Below are 25,027 nucleotides of genomic sequence, written 5' to 3' on the forward strand. Positions count from 1 at the left end.
TTCTAATTTACTGGGCACCATTTTTTGTATTTTATCTGTCTGATATTTCTGTTTAAATTAATACATCCTTAATGGAAAAAGGAGATTTTATTTTCTCTTTTAAAGGCCAACCTAAAAAGAAGGTGGTGTTTTTAATTAAAAAAAACAAAACACTAGTGCCACAGATTTTCACTTCTTTACAAAGAATAGGAGGAAAAAGAAAGAATACAGAAGCAGAAGTGCCAACGGAGGCATTTTCCAGATTATAGTAGAAAACATGTCTTTCATTTTGAAATATGAATTAGGATGGAACAAGCAATCAAACGAGTCAAAATAATCCAAAGCAATTAAAACATATATTTCTCCCTCCCTATCCAGCAAAATAGTTAAACCTAAAACAACAGCTCAGTTTCAACTTTGCATTCAAGTGGATTAGTTTAACAGAAACTGAGGGAGAGGAGGGAATGATGTTCAAAAAGAGAAGAAAGGAAAAAAGAAATTTTAATAGTGTTTAGGTGAATGAACATCTGGATGGATGTAAACTTCGGAAGGAGCACAAAACACAATTGGGGGGGGGATATAGGTTAGCCTCAGAAACCTCATCAAGTAACACTTGCAAGGGAGCCAAAATATTTGCTTGCCTTCTCAGCCAGCTGTTCTCTTAGAGATCTACTTTAAAAACAAAATAAACCAATTGATTTTCAAAAGCAACAATAAGCTTTCTAATAGGACTGAGACTGAATGAAAACAGCCCTCACCAAGCCACCCAAACAAAAGCAGATGCTCTGCAAGTCAAGCCAAAGCACCCAAAAGTCTTTGGAAAGAAATTTAATACCCTTGAATTTTTGTAGTTTTTCTTTATCAGAAAAATTAGGTTCCATCTAAGAAATACTATTTCTAAATGCTAAGAGGGGTTGCCTTTCTCAGTTTGTTTTGTGTTATGTGGATAAATAAATAATCAAATACTATGTTGTAGTGCACTTGGTCATGTAATAATTATTTTAATGCTGTTTTTCCAAACAGAACTATTGCTGCTGGGGGAGGGGGGGGTAACGACAAGATGAAAAGCAGTAACTGTAAATGTTCTATATGGGAGGGAATCTGGTAAAAGAATAATTTGAATGTTACAGTCCTTTCCCAAAGATTAACACAGGAAACAAAATTAAAAGCGAAAAAGGAGGAGCTGAATTACAGAGGAACAGTGGGAGATAAAGAACGGAGAATATCTGAATACATACACACAGCATTATACATAAATACACAGAACTCTCACCCCACCTTCCTATGCCAAATGAAAAATGTAGAAAATTAAAAATGTGTGAGCAAGAGGATCAGGTTCAAGTTCACTAAGCTTTCTTGATCTCACTCTGCCTCCTAGTGGCTAAAATTCACATTTAAATTTTAAAAAATACACAGAAACGGAAAAAGAATTGTTTTAACCCAACTCATATAAATTGCCCTCTCTGCTATAATCTCATTATCCCCCATTCTCTCATTTTGCTCCCCAAGACAAGGGAAAGAAGACATAAAAATAAACTTCTATAGAAATTCTACTTATCCCTTGTAACACACCACAAATCTCTATTTAAACAAAAACTTACACTTCTCTGTATATTTATTTTTGGGGCTAATTTTCAAGTAGTGTGTGGGTGAATGTGGAGTAGAGAGACTGGAATATAGTTACAAATCTTGTCTTTATATTGGAAAAAGGGGCATCTTTTCCTCCAAACAGCCACTTCATCTTCCCCACCCCCTACCTCTCATTTCAGATAAGAGTCAAATTAGGTTATCAGTTTGGTTGAAGGAAGGGAGGGAGAATAAATCTTGCAACGTGTTTGGAAGGTGATAGCAGCATGTTCAAAAGTGTGTCAGTTATGTTGCAATAAACATACGGTTTTGCATTTGAAATAACAAAAATAATTGTAGGAATGGGCAGAAAAACAACCTGCAAGATATTTATTTGAAAAGACAACTATAATCCATAAAATTTAGGGGCAGCGGATGTTTCATTTGTTGGCTATTTTAATTAAGCATTCGTGTTGCTAAACGATATTATTTTACATTACAATCCAAGCAGCAATTATTGGGAGAAAGGACCACTGACGGCTTAAATGCAAACTTTTGCAAAACCAAAAGAAAAACCAATCTTGAAAATTAAAGACGAAAATAGTAACACAACAGCCCAAGGAAGACCACTTATTTCTCTTTTGCAAATATAACCTATACATTTAATATCTTCCTTCTTCCATTTCCCCCCCCCTCGACTTTGCCCAACCGCCTTCAACCATCTCAAGTCCAGACCAGACTTCCCTTTTGTGTTTGCAAGCAAGCCCGGCTTTGCTTGAGCTTTTGTACACCGAATGCCTGGAAGGCTGAAAGACGAAACCCGAGACGTTGCAAGAATCCCTATTTTGTTTAAATAAAAAAGGAAATACAACCTTTACATCAAAATGCAATTACTGGGGTGGAAGTCTAATTAATTGTTTAGGAGGAGACTGATGCTCCCTTTCTTGTGATCAGAGTCAACGCAGCTGCACCTAAGCTTGTATTTATTTTTATAATATCTACAAAACCTTGCATGTGTACATGTATATATGTTGCACGAATTTCTTCTCCTTCCAATACGTTTGTTCTCCTAGCCTGTTTTTCTGGCAGCGACTCCGCAACACACGCGGCGCTTGTAAACAGTCAGACACGAGATTTTTCCCAATCAAAATCCACTTCCACTTTTTTTTTTGAAAATCTTCCAAAAAATGGTAAGAGAGAAAGGAGGGGAATTCCACACGCATGCATATCCACACACTCCGATCCTTCTTACATTTTTAGCTGTACACAAGCTAACCCAAGTTTCTGCAAAGCAAGAGTTTGGGGGCTTAACGACGGAAAGAGAAAGGAGGGGGTAAAATGAGGCTGGTAAGTGTAGGCAGTTGACGGGGGGAGGGGAGAAAAGCTAATCGTGGCGGCGCAAGAAGAGAAAAGCAGCCGATCTTCGGCCAAAAACAGACACCACGTCTGCCCCCTTCCTTGCCCTTTCCCGGTGCGGAGTTGGAGAGGAGAGAGAAAGAAAAAGGAGCGGGACATGCAGAAAAGGGTGGGGGTAGGCGATCTCTCACCGCCACTACCCCTATCTTGATAGTGGAGACAAAAGAAATGGTCCCCCCTTTCACCCCATCTAAAAAAATGAGATTTGCAAGGAATGAGCAAAGCGGATTTGAAAAAAGGGAGAGTCGTCACACGACAAGGCGCTCAGAAAACACCTAATCTGTCCGCGTGAAAATAAAAGAAAGTGCACCGATTCAAACACACACACCCACACACACACACACACACATCTACCGCTTTCTTCCGTACTTTCACCCCCTCCTTTAAGCCGCCTGCCTCTTCTCTGTCCTTTGCAAAAAAAAATGTGTATCTTTGCGCGCTTTCTTAAGTTGCAATTCATTTGTAAGCTGCAGGCGCGCGCACCCAGACACGCTGTCTTCCGGCAAAATATCTATAGAAGAATCAATGGGGGGGAGGAGAGACAAATGGAACTTTGAGCGAGAGAGCAAGCGGCCGTAAGCGCCGAAGAACAGAAGGACCTTCTCTGAAAAGTACTGAAGGTGCTAGCGATGCAAAAAAAAGGGAGGGGCAAGGGGCCTGAGTTTTAAAGGTGAGTTGCTTTTTTGTCTTTCAATACATTAAAAAGACGCATGCACAAAGAAAGATTGAAATGTGCAAAATATAAAAAAAAATAGTTGAATTATGATTGTTAGTTTGCAAGCGAGTGTGCTCAAAGGTAAAGGCAGAGCGGCAAGGTAGTTTACTTACGCGAAAATTCCCGTTTGCTTAAGTGCTGGGGTTTCCCTTGCTTGCGGCGAGACATTGTGGTGTTGGTTGCTCGGGCGGGCGCGCACGGAGCTCTCTCGCTCGGATCACATCGGGAAGCGCCGGGTGAGCAAGGAAGGAGACTCCAGAGAAAATACCTTCATCAATGTCTTTTGACATCCAAAATAAATTAGAAATAATACAAAGATGGCGCGGGGAAGATGAATTGTGGGATAGCAGTCATGGCTTTTTCTTTTTCTTTTTTTCCTTTCTGTGCAAGAGAGGGAGAAACAGTCGGGGGGGAAAGAAGAGAGAGAGAGAGAGAGATGAAAAAAATGGCAAAAGCCCCCCTGAGCTGCAAGTTCAAGTGCGGACGTGACGTCCCTACGAACTTGAACGTCAAGCGGCTGGATGGACAGAGACATACAAAACATGGGCAGGGCGAAACTGGAGGAAAGGGGAGGAGGGAAGCTGTGCGCCACGCCAATGGACAGTCATCGGGGGCTGGACATGATCAAGCAAAAGAGTGAGGGGGGAGCCGTAGCAGGGCAAGCCAATGGACAGTGGTGGGGGGAGAAGAGGGGGTTACCCTCCTAGGCACCAGGCACACGCTGCTGCTCCTCCGGAGGGAGGCGGAGTAGTAAAAGACGCGGGGAGGGAGAGGCGTGCGTAAAGGCGCGCAACAGCCCAGGAGTGACCGCAGAAAAAGGAAAGGCACGCTGGAGGAGCAAGAAGACTTGATACGAAAGAAAGTATTCTGTAAGCCTTTAAAAAAATCAATTAGAGCCAGGAGGGAAATTTAAAGAGGAGGGGCGAGTAGAGAGAAAGGAAGAGACCGTAAAATGTAACAAGAAGTCAAATACCACTGCAAATGAGTGCTCTTCATAGAGTTGCTAGTAAATTGCCGCACAATTAAAAAGCAAACCAGCGGTAACGAACAGACAAAAGTGAGAGCATAACTACCTCACCTTTTAAGAGGTGAATACTTAAAAATTGTTTAAATAGGATCAGGCTCGGAGGTTATGCCATTATTCTCCGGACAAGTAATTACCTCGGAAGGAACCGGTATAGAACTAGAGGGCAACGCTGATTGTATGTCTGCTTTTAGCAACACAGGTACACTGCCTCGAATCATGGAAGCTCTATTTGATTTAGTATGAGTTACTATAGTGAAGAATAGCAGCTGGTACATTTTTCTTAAGATTAAAAACACCGTAATTCCTAAATGTTCTGTGGATTAAGATTCCCTTTTCCCCACGCTTGGAATCCTCGCTGCGTAAATCATACTAGTATATAACCAGAAAAATGTGTAAAGATTCAACTTTATCAATTATTTGAATAGCCCTCGTTGAATTCGGTGACACTCTTGAATAAGCAGGAGCACACTTGGGTTGTAAGAATGTAATCCATTGTAAATAAATACAACTGTTACTAAGAGAATCTAAGGGGGATTTTTCATTGGACGCAATGGAACTTGCTTCCAAAGAGATTGCACAGGATCGCAGAACTCATTTTGCCAATATGCTTGCGACCCTGGTCCTTTACAATTAATCTAAGCAAGGTGGAGGGGAGGATTGTACAACAAGCTATTAAAAGGGCTGATCCTGCCTATTTGAAAAGCTGGGACTGGGGTCAGAGAACGGAGGTTCACCTGTTGCTTTGCTGGGAGGAGGGTCCTCCGACGAAACCTAGAAGGTAGTTTTGGAGACCGTGGCAAGTCTTTATTATTAAGTTTGTGAAAGAATAAGTTACTATTTAGGTTTGTGAAATAAGTAATCCGAAGCTTTTCACCCACCCACCCACCCCCCTAACCATGCACTGTCCAAAATATTTTCGGAATAAATTTAAAAGTGGGACATTTTTAAAAAGACGGTTGTCCCTCACAAAAAGAAAGGGAATGTTTACGATTCTATCTATAATATCCTGAAGGGGGAACAGACTGGGGGGATAATTAATGGTTTGTTAAGGTAGGGGGATAATTAATGGTTTGTTAAGGTAGGGGACATATTAGCAACCATGAAGGTCTTGGATTTGGGGCTGGAAGGGAGGAAAAACACCTCTAACTCCAGGTCACAATATACAAGAGAAGGAAAGTCTAGAAAAGGGCTCCCAAGTAAAAAAAAAAACCTTCATTTTAAGAAAAGTGATAAGAATTAGCCCCACAAGTAGTGAAAGGGAAGGACAGTATAGGAAAGGTTTATTGAGTTTTCTCCGTGGTCAAAAAGGCCAAGTAAGAATTTCGCGAAGGTCTGACACCCATTGAGATGATTGAGGCTCATTCTTAGTTAATTGGCTATAGACGGCCATAGCCTCGGCATGAGGGGAGGAAGCAGCAGCAGCAGACAAGAGAATGATAACCAGCAATTAAAAACGACCACCGCCCTAATGTACGTATGTGAAAAGAGTTCCTCGTTACAGTAAAGAGGGTGGGAAAGCAGAAAAATCCCGCGCTGGGGAAAATGAAGTTTCTGCTGTTCACCTTCCAACCACAAAAACAAAAAGAGAGCCGCACAGATAAGAGATAGCTAAGCGCGGCGGCGGAGGGTGGATCGGTTGAAGAGCTGAGGCGGGCTGGAAGACGCGATGGGGCGAGAGGGTTCGGCGCCAGGCTTGGGCGACGCGAGCGGAGCGGGTGGCTGCGGCGGCCCCGTGCTTCCTTGTGGTGGGGGAGGGGCGGCGCGCGCGCGCGGTCATTTTCTAGACTCTGCGAAGTCCGCGCGGGCTGAAGGAGCCTTTCCAACGCCCCTTTCTCTGCCCCCTTCGCAGAGAGCACCTTTCAAACCATTCCGTTGAATAGCAATGAAGGCCAAGAAAGAGGAGTGCGAAGGTGAAGCCAACGGCTTGATGTGACTCGTGCGATGATCGATTGTGTGGTGGTTTTGTTTTGCCCTTTTTTAACAGTCTTGAATGAAGGGGGGGGGGGGGGAGAGAAATCGATCTAGCCATTTCAACTTGGGAGGGGGGGAGCCAGCGACCACGCGTAGGGCCCTGATCAATTCTCTCCCCCTGAAAGAATCGAACTTGGCAAACACGTACGCACACGCACAGGCCACCAGCCAGCCAAAGTTGTGCATTTTTCGGGTCTTTTCTGATTTCTAGAGGAGAAAAGTCCGCCTGTCGGGTGCGTTTCCTCAGAAGAAAGTTTTGGTATTGAGAGCGTTTGCGGACAGGAACTTTTGAAAAGTGCTTCAGAGGCCGTTTAAAAATCTTTAATGAACGATTCTCCATTCCGTTCCCCCACTCATTCTTGGGCTCGGGCGTCGAATTTGTCTAATGTGCGCCCACTTGGGGCGCTCTCCTTAACACGCGCCTCACGCTCAGGTCCATCTTGCGGGGGGCCTACCCCTGAGTAAGACCAGCGAAGGTCAGTGGGACATACTCCTGAGGAAGCATGCCCAGGATCTCTGTCAAGATGCCTTCCAATAGGCACCGCTCATCTTTAAAAACCCAACTTTTACACGGCCTGCGCATGGTCCACGCGCCGAAATTAGCTGCGTCCAAACGAGTTGCAGAGAAACAGGCGCGCTTCGCCTCATTCTTGCACGAGCTTCCACGCGGACTCGGACACACGCGCCCACCTTCTCAACAAGCTCTGTTGGGTGCAGCAAGCTGCTTGCTGACCAGACAAGGGGCAAAACTGCCAACCCTCTGCACGCCACTACAAACGTTTCGACTGCAGATGTGCCCCGTTTTGAACCGAGTGTTTTCTCGCGACCATTGACTCCACTTAACAGAACTTATGAGCCGTTGGCATAGGATCAGAGTGTAATTCTTGCTATCACCCCCAACAGAAAGATGTTTTCTTTCATCCAAACGCGTACCCGGAGAAGCTCAAAAGACCTCCTCTTCGGTGTTCCCCTTCTCTGACACGCCTGCACAACCCCGGCCCTCCCATAAACGATTTTTGGTCCGAACGGGGAAGGAAGAGGCTCTCAGAAATCAGCAGATCGATTCTCTTGCCTAATACTTGCGGGGCTCCAAAGCATAACAGCGTTTTAGCCTCGGCTCTGGAGAAAGGCAAATGACGAATTTCCCGAGGAATCGAACGATCCCCGGGCGAGATGGAGTGGCCATCGGCGCCGCCTGCGAACAAGTTAATGACGTTGAATGGAAGGGGGTTCGAACTGACGCCTCCCCCCCCCCCCAAATAAGTTTCTTCTCTGGTCAAGGGAACTTCGGAGAGAAAGACTGCTGCTGAATTTCGGGCGCGCACCTGTACCAGGGCATGGGAGGGAGGGTGAAGACGAATCGTGGCGATTTTACTGCCAGGGAAGCCACTTGCAGCCCGCCATTCCTCGGAGGTCATGCCAAATACGGCTAGTAGAAAGTTCAGTGTCTCTCGTTGACCTTGGTGTAATCGAGTTCCCGGGTAGATAGACGCCTTGAATTCGGCGGCTCCTTGTACCTTGAGCGGGGAGGCAAGGTCTTTCCGGGGCAAGGGGACGTTTTGGGTGGATGGACACTGCGCCTGGCAGACCCCGAGGTGATGCGCCTGCTGTGGTCTGTCCTGCAGAGTGATGCAGGCCTGTGGCTGCCAGTGCCTGAAGTCTGCTCTTGAGACTCGGCTTTGCGCGCCTCCACGTACGACAAGGGCTCCCCCTAGAACCGGCAAGCGAGATATTGCTGTGGAGAGAACAGCGGGAGGAGGCAACGGCGGTTTCCTAGGTTCCCTTTGCCAGCTTTCTGTCCTCCCTGGGCTCAGCGAAAGCCACGCGGAAGAAAAAGGCGCATTGAATGGGACAGCGAGCAGAGGCGCTCCCCAGCATCAACAAAATGCCGGCTCCCTTCCTTCCTTCCCATCCCGCCGCAGCAACTCGGGTCTCCTCCTCCAGCACTACCTTCCTGCAGTCAGCCTGAGTAGATGTTGACGGCTGAAAAATGATACCACTTGGAGTTACCTTAATGACAATCTGTGAATGTTGAAGATGAATAGTAAGATTAGATGGCAGCGACGAAAAAAATCGCCCAGTAAAACGAGACTGTGATGAGATGAAAAGATCCGAGAAAGAAATCAAACCTATAGACGGGTAGTGAGATACATCTGGTAGAAAATATGGTAAGGGGAAACAGGTGGGGAAGGATGTCATTGTGATATGGGCAAGAGTGCAGAAAATATGACAAATGCAGCTAAATGCACAGCTCTGTCGTAAAGAGAAAAAGGGGGAGGTAGTAAAAGCACAAAATGCAACTAAAGTTATCAGTGAACTAATATAGAAATCAGCCCCAAGGAATCAAAACAAATTCTTGCTTCCAACTAAAATAGCGTCAACTTCAGTATGTTAGATGAAAGATCTTTTGATATTTTTTTCAGCATGTTTGTCTTGCAAGCAAGCATGCTTATTTGGAAAGAAGTCTTTTGAAGTCAGTACAGCCTACTTGGAAGAAAACTGCTTTGAATCAGATGCAAAATGGGTACTCCAAAGGAGTATATGTGCAAATGAGAGTTAAATCCATTTGGAAGTACATTTAATATACACCATTATAAAAGCAAGCAAATAATTCTGTTCTTAGGTTTATGTCTCAAAATATGCTTGAAATAAGGAGCATGTGCATATTTTTGTCCTATCTGGAATACTAATCCAAAGCAAGTATGTTCCTTTAAATAAAATGGGGAAAAAGCCAGAATGAATTTACATTGTTTTGAAACATATTTAAAATATATATTCAGTGTGCATGAACACAGATTTTCTTCACACTACTGACTTACCTATAGTTAACTTGGCCATGTATTATGCATTTAGCCCAAGTTTCTGATTGCCAAGATGCTCTAAGATAGCCATGCAGGCAGGATTTGCCAAATCACTTGGGTGAAGCTGCCTGGTTAGTGATACAGTATGTCTCACTAACCCAGCTATGCAATCTGGAGCTCTGTATCCTGACTGGAATCTAGCACTATTTGTGCTTCATTAAATTTTTCATGTTAGTAAAACTCTCCATATTTTTCCTTTTTTTTTCTTTGTGCTACCTGTGTCTGTCTTTAATTCCAAATAAATGCCACCTAACACCCCCCAAAAATCTTATTTTCATTTCTTTTACTGTAGGAAGAAACAATTAGAAATGAGGCATGATTGGCAAGAAAGAAAAAATTAATAACATTTCATTTGGAAGACAAAATTAAGAAGGCAGTTGCAGAGACCCCCACCTCTCGGGGCCATGCTCCAGACACCTTTCTCTGTTCTACAGATATGATTGAGACAGATTAGCATTGATCATCCTTATTGTGATGGGTTACAACTGCCATCTCCACTTGTTGGTTGTGTTAACCGAGACTGAGTACAACAATATCTTGAGACCAGAAATTCCCCAACCCTGATCAAGAGGCAAAACTGAGTTTAATGTGACTTGGGTGCTGCATGAAGAAATCCATCACAGAAACAAATGTCAACTTGCAAAGAGGAAATGTATACATCCATTTAACCCCTTTATATCCAGAAGTCTTATCTCTATCAAGCAGGAAGTGAGTAAACAGGAGCATTCAGCTATTTTTCTACATTGTGAGAACATGCATAAAATGTATGTGTTGGAAATAATTTACTGCAACCGAAAAGTTGCAGTAAAATCAACTATGAATCTTGTAAGATCTTTAAGTCTTACCACATTCAAGAAAGGAGAAACTTTTGAAGGGTAGTAATTTCCATTGAACTCATTGTGTATCACTTATGAATAAACCTAAATGGCATTGGACTGCAGAATGTTTGCAACTTTAGGAATTCCATTAGCAAAGTCCTGCTCTATATATTCCTTTATGCTCTCAATAGGTTATTGGGTCAAGTTCCAAAATTAATATTGTTTTTTGTATAGAAGGAACCTGCCACATAGCATGCTGAGTAGATAACACCCTGATAAATTGTCCCCTCCCCTATATTTTACAAGTCTATACATGTCCTTTCTGCAGTGTGTGCATGGGAATATTTTAACGTTTGGTATATATTGTGCAGAATGCCTAGGGAGAATGCAATCTAGTCCCAAATGATGGACTTTAGATCTCTTATTTTATTGGGAGATGTGACACCATTGAGCTTAATTCTCTGCAGGCTATGAATAGATAGCACTTATGATCCCCCTTAATATGGGATGTCCAAGCCACAATATTTTCTCAGTCTGCAATGGAATAACAAATGTATTTTGTAGGAAAGCATTTAACATGACTTTTCAAGACTAATATATTAACTGATTAAAATGCACTTTTAACAGGTGCCAGGTGACTTCCCATCTAACCTCCAGAAGTCTATGATTACAGATCTCAGCATTGGGATTCCAAAATCCATTTAGGCTTCTTTTAAGTGCTGCCTTTTATCAGAACCTGTTTGCAGAAGAAGTTCAAATAAATTAAAGACAGTGTAATTTCAGTATTCTTCTCCCTACCCATCACTACCATTGGAAAAAAAATTCAAATGTAATATTTTACTTGCAAGCACATCAGCTTTCTTATTCTCAGATTTGGCTGGCTTACAATCTTTTTAAAGGTCCACAGGACTGAAACAAATGGTCATGTTGATTTGGAGTACAGAAGAGAAGAAATTGGTATACTCTTACCTGTTACCGTTCATTTTCTCAAACATGAAGATTTCTTCCTAAAAGCTTTGGTCTTGATTTTGCCTGCTTTAGTAAACAAGCTCATGGATCATAGCAAAGTCTAGTGAACCCAATTCCTATCTGTTGTTCATTAGTGAATCCAACTTTCCTAAACTTATAGTTCTATATGTGGTATTAAGACATATCTAGAAGTAAATAACTGCAAATTTTAGTAGTTTACTTCTGAGGAGAGCTTGAACTCAGATTTCAGAGGATAGGATTGAACTACTTTGGAAGAAATCTTGTAATATTATTTCATATCTGTGTGCAAAGTTGAAACAAGACAGTGAAGAAAGCATGTAACATCAAAATTAAATTTCCCACATAGTGCCCTCCAAATGCACCAAACTACAGTTCCAATCATTGTCAGCCATGTTTGCTAAAGCTTATGAAAACTACAGAATGACATGGGGGGAGGAGAGAAGCAGGATGGGGAACTTTAGTTAAATTCCAGAACAGCAACAATGTGTGGACTGCAGAGCTACTTCAATAGCTGACTTTGCTATTTAAAAAAGCATCTGGTATACATCTGTACTGGGAAAATCGATACCACTTTCAGATTAACTGGCATAGCTTTCCCCTAACCCATTTTGGAAGTTATAGCTTGGGAAGAAGAGAGAATGTGTATGTTTTCTACTGGAAATTCCTCCTCTTCACTTTCAGAACGGTGTGATGGCTAATCACTTCCTTTTGCCAGACTGAGTCTTTTTCTGATCAAGATGGAGATCTTTAATAGCCAACTGTCTTGCAGGATTGTTGTGTGAAAGATAAAATACATAAGAACTTTACTGGAAAACCGTATTATTTCCAAGCAAAGATCCATGTAGTAGAAACTTTTTTATTAAAAGATAAAAAGATTTTATAAACTAAATCTTTGATTAAAAGATCAAAAAGTGGGTAAGCAATTTGGCAGAAAAAGTTGAAACAAAAGGCACTAGAGAATCCCCTTCCTGCATTAGAGACATTCAGGCCAGAGGTGAGCAGCTCTGGTTTGGGGGTTCTGCGAGTAGGTCCTTTACCAGAAAAAAATTGCTGTGTCTTTGAGGATTGTTTTGCCCTCACACAGCAAACTCCTTCCAAAAACAAACACACTGAAGGGAGAATCCCAAAATGACTTTTCTGAGCCTTACTTAATGGAAAGAGAGGAATCCATTATCCTGATTCAAAATGCAACTGGAAGAGACTTCATTACTAGACATAAATTCAATGGAACATCTTTTGAGGGGTCCTTGGTGCACTTCTGAGCTTGTTTGTTTTCTTGCAGACATTTCATTAGTCTAACTAATAACATCATCAGTGCTACTAGTAAGGAGTGATATTTGCTGTAACTTTATTTTCTGGTGGCTGGCCTGTCTAGGTTTTTTGCACATGGCAGTTTCAAACTGGCTCTTTTATAGGGCATGACCCCATCAGGATGTTTACCTAAGAGATTTTAAAAGCTGCAGCATGAAATCCTAAGGCCTTGCTTGGAGGAAAGCCAACCATAGGGAAGCTTGTTTTAAGATAAACATGATGAAACATATAAACCTGTATTTGTTGTTGATTTTCTATTGCAACTGGTCACTGATCATAGGAATTGGAAATTTTGGTAAATTCAGTGAAACTTTTTGCTAAAGTTTGCAGTATTCAGATCTGAGCCAGACAGCATCTTTCTGTCTGGGAAGGAGGAGATCTATTTGATTTCAAATGGAGACTTCCTCCCAAGCTGGCCACTGGCAAGTTGGCGGCTGCAAGTTCTAGATCCATTTTGCAGTGTAAAGCAACTATTTCCAACCTAGCAATTTTCTGATGTTCCAAATCCACTTTAGCCATATTGGGACACTGTAACATTTTCCAGTCTGACAGAAGCTGACAAGAAAAGGTTCCGGAGTTTAGAACTTGAAGCCAGTCAGTCGACAACTCTAGATTGAAAGAATATATACCTCCATACTACATAGCTACCCTTAAGGAACAGTCTCACTGGTTCAAACTGCCTATCATTGTAGTTTGCCATGGAAACTGCTTCTGAAGCTGATTTATCTATACCTAATGAATTCCACTGAAGGAACCATCAGAAATCAAACATCACAAGTGCAACTTTCATGGCAACTTTTGTGCAATTACATTTTTCAATGGACTGTCCTTTTATAGCAGCTTTCAGCACATTTTGAGAAAGCATAATAAAGTTTTTTATCCATCATGGCACTTTAATGGCCTAAAGGGGGGGGGAGGAGTTATATTCTGGAATAAAATTATCAGCAGTATAAATACCATAATAAATAAATGAAGTTATTGGGGTTTTTTCCGGGCCATATATAAGGCCAGCATACAGTGATCAAAGAGTGGTTGTCTGGTAGTCAGAATGATCTGTGCAGGTATAAATAGCAGATAAGAAAAGGTCCTTGCCACTTGATCCTTTCACTGGAGATTATAGTCACTGAATTTCAGAATTCAAAACAAGTGCTCCTTTACTGAGCTATTGCGAGATCAGTTCAGACATCATGCTAAGGTGTGGTTGGCCTAATCCAACTGAGTAAACCATAAGGTTGCACACAGCATGTTAAATCATAAACCCTGGCTTACAATGGCTAGGATTATATGTCATGCAACATCCAAACTACATTTCAGATTGGAAAATCATGTGAACCAGATTTTTAACAAATCCTTAAAAAATTTAGACAAAGAGCTAGATTACAACTGGGATCAAGGAGAGGCAGGTTGCTGTTTCAGACAGCACTGAAAAGAGAACTGTGTGGCATGTTTACAAAGCTGCTTCTAAAAGTAATGGGTCAGAAGCTGACCCATTATCGGCACTTCATTTGCCAGTTCAATCAGCTCTTATACAAGGGAGGAAAGCACAGCACCATCTTGTCCTTCATCTCCAGAATTCAAGTTAAAAAGCTTCCCAACTTTGCATTTGCTTAGGGCCAAGGAGCTACAGGAAAAACAGTTGACTGAGGGAGATACAATTGCACTTTTCAAGTAACTGAGTGATATCACCTAAAAGAAGGCCAATCTGCTTTTTATTGTTCCAGGAAACCAGACAGGAATTGTGGTCTTTAGTTTCTGGAAGGCAGATTCTTGTTAAGCATTAAGAAAAACCTATTAAGTAATCTGTTAATGGAACATATTACTAAGGGAAATGAGGAGATCCCCTTTATTGCATTTCTTCATATGGAGACTGGGAAGCCATCTCCATGGGAAACTGTGACTGGGATTCCCGCACAGAGCAGGAGTTTGGACTAGTGAAACAAACAAAATGTTAAAAAGTTAAAATATTTATGTAATTACTTATCAAGCACATCTAAATGATATTAAAAGCAACCAAATATATATTTACAATCCCCAAAGCATGTCACAATTTTTGAGCACCCCTAATGTTTGAAAGTTGAAAAATTTGACATGCCCTAAAACATTAACTGACTTTTCCAACTCTGGGATTCCTGGGCAGTGTTAGTTCTAAATTAATAAAGAAGTACAATACCAACACAAACTCCAGTATTCTAATGCAGTGATGCTACCCAAACCTTTAGGTTAGTTTTTGTGGGGGGGGGGTGTAGGGTTGTGCCTTACCCACAATGTCCCCATAATGTGCTTGTAAAGTAGATTGAGCTAAGAGATAGTGGCTAAAACCCATGAGTTTTATCACTGAGAGGGAATTATATACAGGGTTTTCCACCTTATGCCTTAAAAATTGTTCTGCTCTCCAGGCACATCCTTTGATCCCTATCAGTAACTGTTCATAAAGCCAGTGCAAAGGAATTGTAGGAAATGTAGTTCAAAACATGTGGAAAACACCATGCTGCCAATCTATACTATACTATTCCAGTGCCAGCAGCACAATAAAATTTAAAAGCAGCATAATATATATTTGCATAACAGAACCACCAAGCTAAATGCAGCCTCCCAGCTATGCCAGGAGCTTAATACAGACCATGTATTTATTCATTCACTTGTTTTGTCCTGCATGATGAAGCTATATTTAGCTTGATGGGTCACACATCAGGCAGATCTCTGATTCAACACTTGGAATTGCCTCTTTGTGCTTCCATGAAATCTATCTTAAAGAATATTGTTTTTATTACCTCAATATCAAATTGAAACTCAGGGTGATAATGTTGACCTCACTTACTCAAGCAGAGATTTAGAATTGTCCCAAAGTATTTGTTCCTGCAACAACTGTGCACTGATCTTATAAAAATAGTGCAGTTACATTTATAATGAAAGAATATGCTTAGGTGCCTTTAAGAAACAACTATATATCCAAATTCTGTTCTTTAAAAAATGGACTAGGTTACACCTTTAAATGTGTATTTGAAAAGAATGCTGACATACATTATTACAATTAAAAGTGGTAGTAAAAAAACATTTATGATATAGGAGTTGTTTCAGGCTTCCTTAAGTTGGTTCCATTCAGAGGTTTTTGCCTACAATTCCCATCACACCTAATAAGGCTCATGAAACTACCCAAAACATCCAGGCAGCTCCTGGTTCTTAATACTGGCAATTGGGGGGGGGGGGTCTTTTTTACATATTTAATTACAGTTCAGTCTGATAGAAATTGCCACAGAAAACTTTCAATTGTATAGAGTGCTGCTAACTTCTTCATAGAGTTGAAGAGTGATGATGTAAAAGAAGGAACAGTTGATTATGGTATTCCAAATGTTGAATTACAGAGTCCTTCTACTGGCTGTACTCCCTAAAAACATCACCAACTATAGTTTACCAAAGTCTGGAATACCATAGCTTGTGTTTGCCTGATGAAGGGGAATTTCTTCAGTTTTTTTCAGTCAACAACTCTTTCCCATGTGTCATAAGTCAAAATGCAAGTAGTAAATATTTCCCCTAACCTGGACATCAATTGTAACAATCAAATAAAGGAGAATATTTGTAGCTCAGGGTTGACATGAGGGGTCCTTGGTCCTCTTTAAGATGGGTTGTTTTCTTGCAGATTTTTCATTATCTAAAGTAGGTAACATTAATGCACTGAAGATGTTAACCTAGTTTGGGTAATGAAATGTCTACAAAGAAACAACCCAGCTCAGGGAACACCAAAGACCCCTCATTGTAAGAATCATAATAAATCAATTCCCTTCTCCCCCCCCCATCCACCTTTAAATCCAGGTGTTTTGTTTTTTATTAGCCACTCTAAAACTAACTAGGTTATCAATCATTAAAGGACTCCTTCAACAAAAGCAAAATTGTGCATTATCTTCCAACACACACCCCTGTGAGGTTGTTTATTCACTGGGCTGCATGGCTGAAAATCTGATGCAAATTCTCCTAAGTCAAAGGCCAGATGCATATGGTCAACTTGCTTAGCTCATGAGTGGGCCGCTGACAATTTCTTGAAAGCAGGAATGCACAGCACTATCTTCTACTTGCCGGAATGTTTTCTGGCTTATGCGAACTCAAGTAATGCTTGCTATACTTCATTTCACTGCAGGCAGGCCTTTCCAGCTGTTGGGAGGAAAGGTACCCCCACACCTCCTCTCAATGGTCACTGCCTCTGCAGTGACTTTTTTTTTAACATTCACAAGTGGAACAATGAAAAACTGGAGTTTTCTTGTTTTGTACAAGTTCACTGATGGAACAAATAAAGGATGGACTTTTTTAAAAAAAAAGTGACAGAAAAAGTCCTGACAGAAAAAAAGGCAAAATAGAAGTCTTGTTATCCTTTTCTTTTTAACCTTCCAGGGGAAGAATGTTTAAAAAAACAGGAGCTGCAGTAATGGCAGCCTGAAGGCTGTTTTGAAGATAGAACATCAGGCTTCACCTTGGCCAAAGCTGAGGCAGAGTTTGAAATCCAGAAAGGGGTTTCTTAAGCCAACCTCATTTTCAGCCAGTTTATGCATGGGAGACAAGCAGCTTAAGGCTGCAGTGCGGAAAAGCTTTAATACCAAAATTCTTGACACTCCTGGCACTCAACAGTTGTGAAAAATTGTTCAGTCTCTAACCATAGAGTAGCTTTTCTCAGATCTCTGCAGCAGTCTGAAGCTACAAGGTATACTTTCTTTTATTTTTTATTTTTAAATAATTTTAAACTCTGCTTTATTTAGGTGTTTATTAAATTTGTTTGCCTCCCTTCTTATTGCAAAGCAACTTTGGGGAGCTTACATCATTATGTTGGCTAACTAGGACCAGAAATTTGAGATGGGTGGCCATATAAATTAAACAAATAAGAAAACATGAAAAGGAATTGGTGCAAACATGCAACCTGTTAGAATCCAGTAACTTCTTTCAACTGTAGTTCTAATATCGTTGCAAAAAATAGGTTTATAAATCCATTTGTGGGTCATTATATATAACTAATGAGTTATGTTCAGTTTTTATTTAATTTTTGCTCCTCTGTCACCCCTGTGAGTAAAATTAAACTGATATGGAAGTTATTGACCTTAGAAGAAATCTATTAACTATAGGAAGTTTTGTTAATAAAATCAATAATAAAATTAAGATATTAGAAACTCTAGTTTTTAATGTCTAGAGTACTATGGGCTGCCCTATCTAATGTAACTTTTCCTCATAATCTCTTTCATCAGATTTTATCTCCCCCCCCCCCTTTTCAGTTCTGCAATAATCTTAAAATACAACTGGATCCTACATTTCATCAAAGGTATTACAATATTCAGGATTTTATTGTTTTTCCAGTGTCCAACATTTTTTTTAGTAGCAGTTGCTCAGCAAATCACATTTTTCTTCAAGTAATTCCAAGATTCTCGAAGAACAGATTTACTTCCTAAGTGCTTCTTGCCTGCAAGATGACTGGTAGAAGAGAATTGTCAGGTCAAGGGAGTAATTCAGACTTTCTCAAACACCCATACATTTAGATTACATTTTCTACATTTAGAAATTGAAGCTAATCTATGTTTGGAGACAAGGAGGGTCTAACTTTGCTTACTAAGGACTGCATCTCTCTAACTTTTCTTTGTTCAAGGAAGCTGAGTGCTTGCCAGATATGTTTGTAAGTACATAACACGTTTTTCAAATCACAATAACCAGATTTGCATAAATTGGTAAGGCAAAACCAACAGTCCTCATTATGGCTTAGTGCATACATCCTGCTAAACTCTGTGGGCATGGAGGGGTTCATTAATATGTGTGGCCTTCAACTCAGAACTCACAATTGAACGACCACATACAAAGTTGTCAAATTTGAAAAACACTGCAATAAATATTTAGATTTAAATGGAAGGACTAAATGGCCACAGGTATCTACCACTTCCATTTTTAAAAAGGCTCAATTTTCCTTTGGAGAAAGAGAGAGCGGGATCAGGGACAATATGTAATGGCTCTTTTAAAAAAAGCTCCAAGGGGCAAATTTCCAAAAATGCAGCTTTTCTCATCCCTGTGCAACATGCTGCTTTTAGCATCGTGAAACTGCTTCTCCTGGACTAAGTGTGACTTGGACGCCCTGGCTTTGGCCAGTCATCCCCCTCCCAGCATTGTGGGAATCATTGAAGGAGGGGAAAGAGAATAGCAAAAGCAAGCTGGTTTGGATCTTTATCAGTTAGGATAAAACCTGAATCCTATACTTTAAAGAGGACAGAATTGAAGATTTGCTCGGAGTAAAGGAGAAATTCTATTGAATTTGAGAAATCTCCATGCACATGGCAGACTAGAATTTGTATCTTATTGAAGGCTGTAGCTAAGGGCAAACAGCTCACCTCAGTGAGCAATCTCTGTCAGATGCCATTTCTTTTCTTCTGGGACTGCAACCTCTTTAACATTTATACACATATGGAATGTGACTGGGCTAATTATCGTCCTGGAAATTCTTGGCGTTTGTTGCATGACACTTTTGGCAAAAATCATGCACTTCGGGTTTCTCGTTGGTAAATAAATTCCATGGTGCAGGTTTTACAAAGATTAGCAATGTATTTGAGCAACTGCTTGTGTATGATCTCTTCATTTTTTTCCCTTTAAAGCAGAGGATCTATATTTTGCAGTTACCTTTCCTGACTGTAAAGCAATCACGGAAAACTGCAGGAGGCCCCATAAATATGCAAATCGCCGAGAGATAACTGGTTTCAATGGTTCCGCCTTCAAGTAGAAGGATGCCAGCCAAAGCACTTCCATTCTGAGTAATTTATATGTCAGTGGTGCCCCCTGCTGTATTCACAAGCTGTCCACGGAAGAGGAGGCAAAGCGTTATGTGAAAAAACCTCTTTCAAATCTAAGATCCATCAGTATTTTTGTCACAAAATGTTATTTTCAGAAGGAACAGAACATAAGTATAAAAATTGGCTTAGACCAAAATTCTAGGGAAGTGAAAAAGTACAAAGAAATTTACCAGAAGGGGATCTCTACGTAGTATGAAGTTATGTGAGGCAACTAAAAGCCCTTATTTAATCTATCCATCCTCTAATGTATGTTACAAAATTTATTTACAATCTAATTTGCATTTGTTTTAAAAAACATGTCACTATATTAAGATCCACAGGAAAGATCTATAGTATATTATGATTGCCTTTAAATTACAGGTTCAGCCAATATATTTGCATATTAACCTAGTCATTTTTAAGGCTGTCCTAGCTGTCCAGCCCTTCAAAAAATAAAACTTCTTCCACTTCACTCACTATTTCTTCCTCAATCTCTCTCTCTCTGTCTAATGTACCTGCTCGTAAAAATGTAGCTGTATTTGCCCATGGCGCCATAATCTCATTACTGCTAAAACAAATTAAAGGCTATATCTTTTTATTTTTATAGCCCAAGACAGGATTGGTTGAGTTTGGTCATTTGCTCTTGTATTAGCGAGAAATTTAAATAACACTTCTGTTTGTTGCCCTAATGATGTGCATATTGGAAAGATAGAATATAAACAAGAGACAAAAATTCTGAGCCATTCCCTTTCTGTGCTTTCCTCTGGCGAGCCATTAATAGAAGTTTGTTTGTCAAAATAAAATTCTGTAGGTCATTATTCCAAAAGATTGGGGGGGGGGGGATGACAACATTCACACAGCTATCTTATCTAAGAGTAAAGGATGTAAGCAGATTTGCAATGATTTTAGTCTCTGATGCTCTATAGTGCAGTGCTCTCCACACATCAGAGAGTATCACAATATCGTTCACACCCTTGACGGTCTATTGAAGACATAATATCCATTTTAAAAATTGCCTGAAATGTATTAACATGACGCCGCCATCTAATGGATCAGGAGGCATCCTCCTCTTTATCAAATAATAAAAAGTGTTATAGGCCAGTCTATCATGTCATCTTACACCCCCGTCTAGGAGGACTGTTTTATGTGTGGGTAGCTTTTTTTAAAAAAAAAACACAACCCAACATTACAGCTAACTACAAGACGGGGGGAGAAAAGGATGGCAAATGACATTATAAGATGCTTAAATATTTAACTTCTAAAATCCCTACTGAGAGCACAGGTGTGAATGGGACAAAGGTAAAAATAAACACTGAAAATTCTGAGTTCTTTTCCTCTTCAACTATATATATTGCCTTGTTCACTGTTGTTTGCTTAACCTTGGTCTGAGTAAACCACAATTGGCTGGAACTGCACAATAATAATCTGCACACTAAGCCACAAACCAGTTAATAGGACTCCAAAACACACCAAGCCAAAACTAAACAAGCCACATAATATCTTAATATATATATAGGCCTAGCTTGCTTTCTGAGTGATGGATAAGATTGAGAGACTCCACAATTCTGGCTCCTCTTTGACATCTACCGTGCTTCTTAAAAACATTTTTCTATGAAAACAAAGGTGGTTTTTTTTTTTGTTTTTTTTTTGAAGGGAGCATGAGAATCATTCCAAATGTAGCATTTGGTTTTCATGTGATGCACCACTGGATTCAAGCAAACACCACTAGAATCTAAGGGTCAGCAAATTGAAACACCATTGCGTAGATAACTGTGCATAGCTACAATTATCATTTATAAGAAACAATAGGTTCATTTCTTGTACCATCTCAAAACTAGCATTAATTAATGTATCTTCTAAGATGATGCTCACCAAGTAATATGCATTTCAAATATTTTTAGATGGCTTTTTAGGGCTCTACCATCCCAAAGCCAGAGAAATTGTACTATTAAGTGATTATATCAGATATTAAGAATTACTTCATACACAAATTCTCCGGGTATTATGGAAGTCCTGCGGAAGGATGTTCTATTGGTTCAGGGCATTCAAATAGCTTCTTCAAGATGATTTAGTGTAGCCAAAAACAATTTATAGTTTTTTGTACTATTTATTTGTTTTATAGCACAAGACCTGGACAAAAACTGTCCCCAACTTTTCCAAATTAGAACTGCTCTTGGAATAAAGTCAAGATCTATAGAATGTTTCCCCCCCCCCCTTTTCCAAAAAAAATCTGGTCTTTTTAGAATTTCATTATTTATTGCTATTTTTATTGCAGGTTTTATGCAGTATTTGTTGCAATTTCTACAGCAAATTATTGTTATTGCCTGGTTTATTGTGCTTTTCCTCCTATTGGCTTTTACACATTTTAATTAGGATCAATGTATTCTGCCCAAAGAAGCATGTTTACTGAAGACCAATAAATAAATACCAATATCCAGTATATCCATTGTGCAACTAAAGTTATATGAACTGGTTTTGTTCTGGTTTTTACCACTCTTGAATATGTGGACAGCTGCACTTTGTTTTAGCTTCAAGCATTTTTTATTTAGAACCAAATAAAGCAGAAGCACACTTTGGAGATAACCATAATGTGAGAAAAAGTAACTAAGTACATTCATCAAAAATAGTTAACAATTAAAAACATCATAGTTTTCCAAATTATTGAAAATGGAATGGCAAGATAAAATCCATTAGGGCAAACAAAACATGATTGTCCTCATACCTACATTCCAGATGGATTTCCTACCTCCATTTTTTCATCCCTACCCCAAGTTCCATTTCAGGGAATGCTTTTTAGAGAAAACAGACATTGAAAGTTAGAATTCTCAACCTCTCCCTCTCCGAAATAATGCCACCTACATCGTGTCCCTCACTTTTCAGAATTGCATACAACTATTTAATGTAGAGGCTGCTTGATATTATCTGTATCTGTGAGCTGTCAGTGAGGGCTGCATATTAAAACATCTGAGCAGTTCTATCCAGCTAGGATGATCATTTAATTCCAAATTCATTAACCCCTATTATGCACTCCTCAAATCTAACCTACAATGGCTGGCATTTGATCTCAGAAGAGCTAGAAGTCCTACTTTGGAATTGTATCCAGTCTGGGAATTTAAAAATATGTTTCATGTAAATCATTGCAGTTGTTGATCTGTACATTTGCATCTGTACATTTGTTCATGGGCAGATGGTATTAAAAATGGATCTGCTTGCAAAAATCCTAGAAGGAAGAGGCGGAACAAGGGAACTTACTGCATTCTAGTGATGCAATTCTTTCACAAACCTGAGTCATATTACAAAAGGTAACTGATTGATTGAAATCCTATGTATGCCATAAAAGGAAATCAGCCTATACAAGCAAACTAATTATCATCTAATTAAAAACATTCTGGTTCATTTATTGTATGAATTTTAATGAAGATTGTGACCTGACTTCCTCTTATCTTGGAATAAAACTGGATTCACAGTTAGGTTGCAAGACTTTTAATCATTGGTTGTTGCCTAAACCGGTTCCACCACAAAACCGCGGTAGACTAAAGCGCGTGTGACTAAAGCGCGGTGACAAAACCACACCGTCAAAACCACGTGACAACAGCGCGCCGACAACAGCGCGCTGACAGAAGCGCACTGTAACATAACCCTAAACCTAACCCTAAACCTAACCCTAAACCTTACCTTAAGTTAAATCGCGCTTCTGTCGGCGCGCTGTTGTCGGCGCGCTTTTGACATCGCGGTTTTAGCGCCGCGGTGTCGGCGCGCTTTTGACGTTCGCAGTTAAGTCGTGCCACGGCCTAAACCTCACTTTCCTTGTTCCATACCTCACACTAAACCTTTAATCACTGTTTATAAACCATACTAGCTGAGTTGACATGGCGACAAGAGAGACCCAAACAAGCCACATTATGACATACCATGGTCTAGAAATTCCAAAAGAAAAGTGAGAAGTAAATCTAGTGAATAAATACATGAAGCCAATCTAAAAGCCTTGCAAAACTCTATGGCTATGTTTCTGAATTGACATGTGCAGGCTTTTTATGTGCACAAATGGGTATATGAACAAATCAATAAAGAATCTTATTTGCTAGCAGCATTTCACATGTTCATGGAAGAAGTTATGCCATGATGTAACAGGTTCCTTTGGAATTCTCAAACCCAAACTTGTGCGAGAATGTAATCTCTGCAGCTAAAGCAATGTAAAGAAAACTTCTCATGAGTAGACGTGTCTATCATATGTTAGTATAAAAATAAAAGTCTTCAATTCTATGTATTAGAAGGTAGTATTATATGTTTAACCTATCCTGATTACTAAATCTTGCAGACATAATCCAAATCTAAAATGACCAATTGGTAATTGGTGCCTAAGAGGAATCCAATTCATTAATATGTGAATTGTAACAAAACTGAATTGTACAAATATTTCATACAATCAATTTTTGTTTTCTAAGAATCTTAAATCTGATCCCTCTATACACAAAACACACCCTTCTTTGTCATTCTTGAAACTTGCAGATGTCATCAACATATTCAATGTGTGTGTGCAAGTGTGAGCATGTGCACACAAGAGAATCTTTTTTTTCCAGGCACACTGCTAGAGAGAGATGTGAGTGGTCTCTCCCTCCATCCTTCCCCTCTCATTCTGTCTCTTTAATGTAGCCAAATAACAATTTTAGCATTCAGATGAAGTGATTTCATTCTCAGACTGCTTTTTCTATTAGATTTGATTTTGAGAAGCCCCAGTGGGTGCCTCCAAGGCAAAGAACTATCTTTGAGGCAGCCACAGATTCAATATCAGCCTGAGCTAACCTTGACCTTTGCCTCTAGACCCTGTTCCATCTGGTGCAAGCCTAGGGTTTTCCTTCCCCCAGGCCGCAGAGTCCTCCTCCTCCTCCTCCTGGCTTCACAGTCAACATTGATCAAGGCAGAATCCAATGCACCCCCCTCTGCTTTATTCCTCCCCTTTCTTTTTTCCAGGGGCTCGGGCAATGCGTGCAAAGAACACCACATTTCAATATATGGAAATGATCGAGCTTCTTATGCAACCATAAATCTACTTGTGATGTGATCCCTCCTCACCTCTGAGAAATCTTCCTTTCTACAATTCCTTCCTCCCACAACCTCCCCCCAGTCTTCCCTTAGGATTTGGTATTATAAGCTATTCATGACATACTTCCACCCCATCACCACTCGGGAGAAAATAGCAAAAAGCTTTTTGGCAGGCAGAATCCACTACTGTCCAGCAAACTGCATTGCATCTCAGTGCATTCATCCCACCTGCTCTAACCTTAAAGGTTTTTTGATATAATTCCACCAACTCTACGTTGTTCTTAGAAATGTTGCTTATTTGTTTACTTGTTTTAAGAACTGGGAACGATAAGAAAACTGTGAACCAGTTTGGGGGGGGGGGGATTATTTAAAAATTGAAAATTATTTATGCAGCCCAATATGATGTGGGCTCAAACTAATGAAAGTCTTGTTTAAATGCAAATGTTTTTTATTATCAACTTGCCAACAGGACTGCATTTTCAAAAGGAAGTCTTCAGGACAACCTGGCTTGTCCTCAAACAAGTATGCAAAAGGAGTGTACTTTC

General features: G+C 40.1%; 1 protein-coding gene across 1 annotated transcript in view; it reads right to left on the reverse strand.

Moving 5' to 3' along the window:
• Positions 1 to 4,183, reverse strand: part of LOC116508359 (B-cell lymphoma/leukemia 11A-like) — a 33,165-nt gene extending 28,982 nt beyond the window's left edge. Inside the window, exon 1 of the mRNA XM_032216943.1 lies at positions 3,790 to 4,183. Coding sequence (XP_032072834.1) covers positions 3,790 to 3,844 — 55 coding nt within the window. The 5' untranslated portion in view covers positions 3,845 to 4,183. The remainder of the gene's footprint in view (positions 1 to 3,789) is intronic.
• Positions 4,184 to 25,027: the final 20,844 nt, after the last annotated feature.

The sequence above is a fragment of the Thamnophis elegans genome, chromosome 4, assembly GCF_009769535.1.
Source record: "Thamnophis elegans isolate rThaEle1 chromosome 4, rThaEle1.pri, whole genome shotgun sequence".
Lineage (NCBI taxonomy): Eukaryota > Metazoa > Chordata > Lepidosauria > Squamata > Colubridae > Thamnophis > Thamnophis elegans.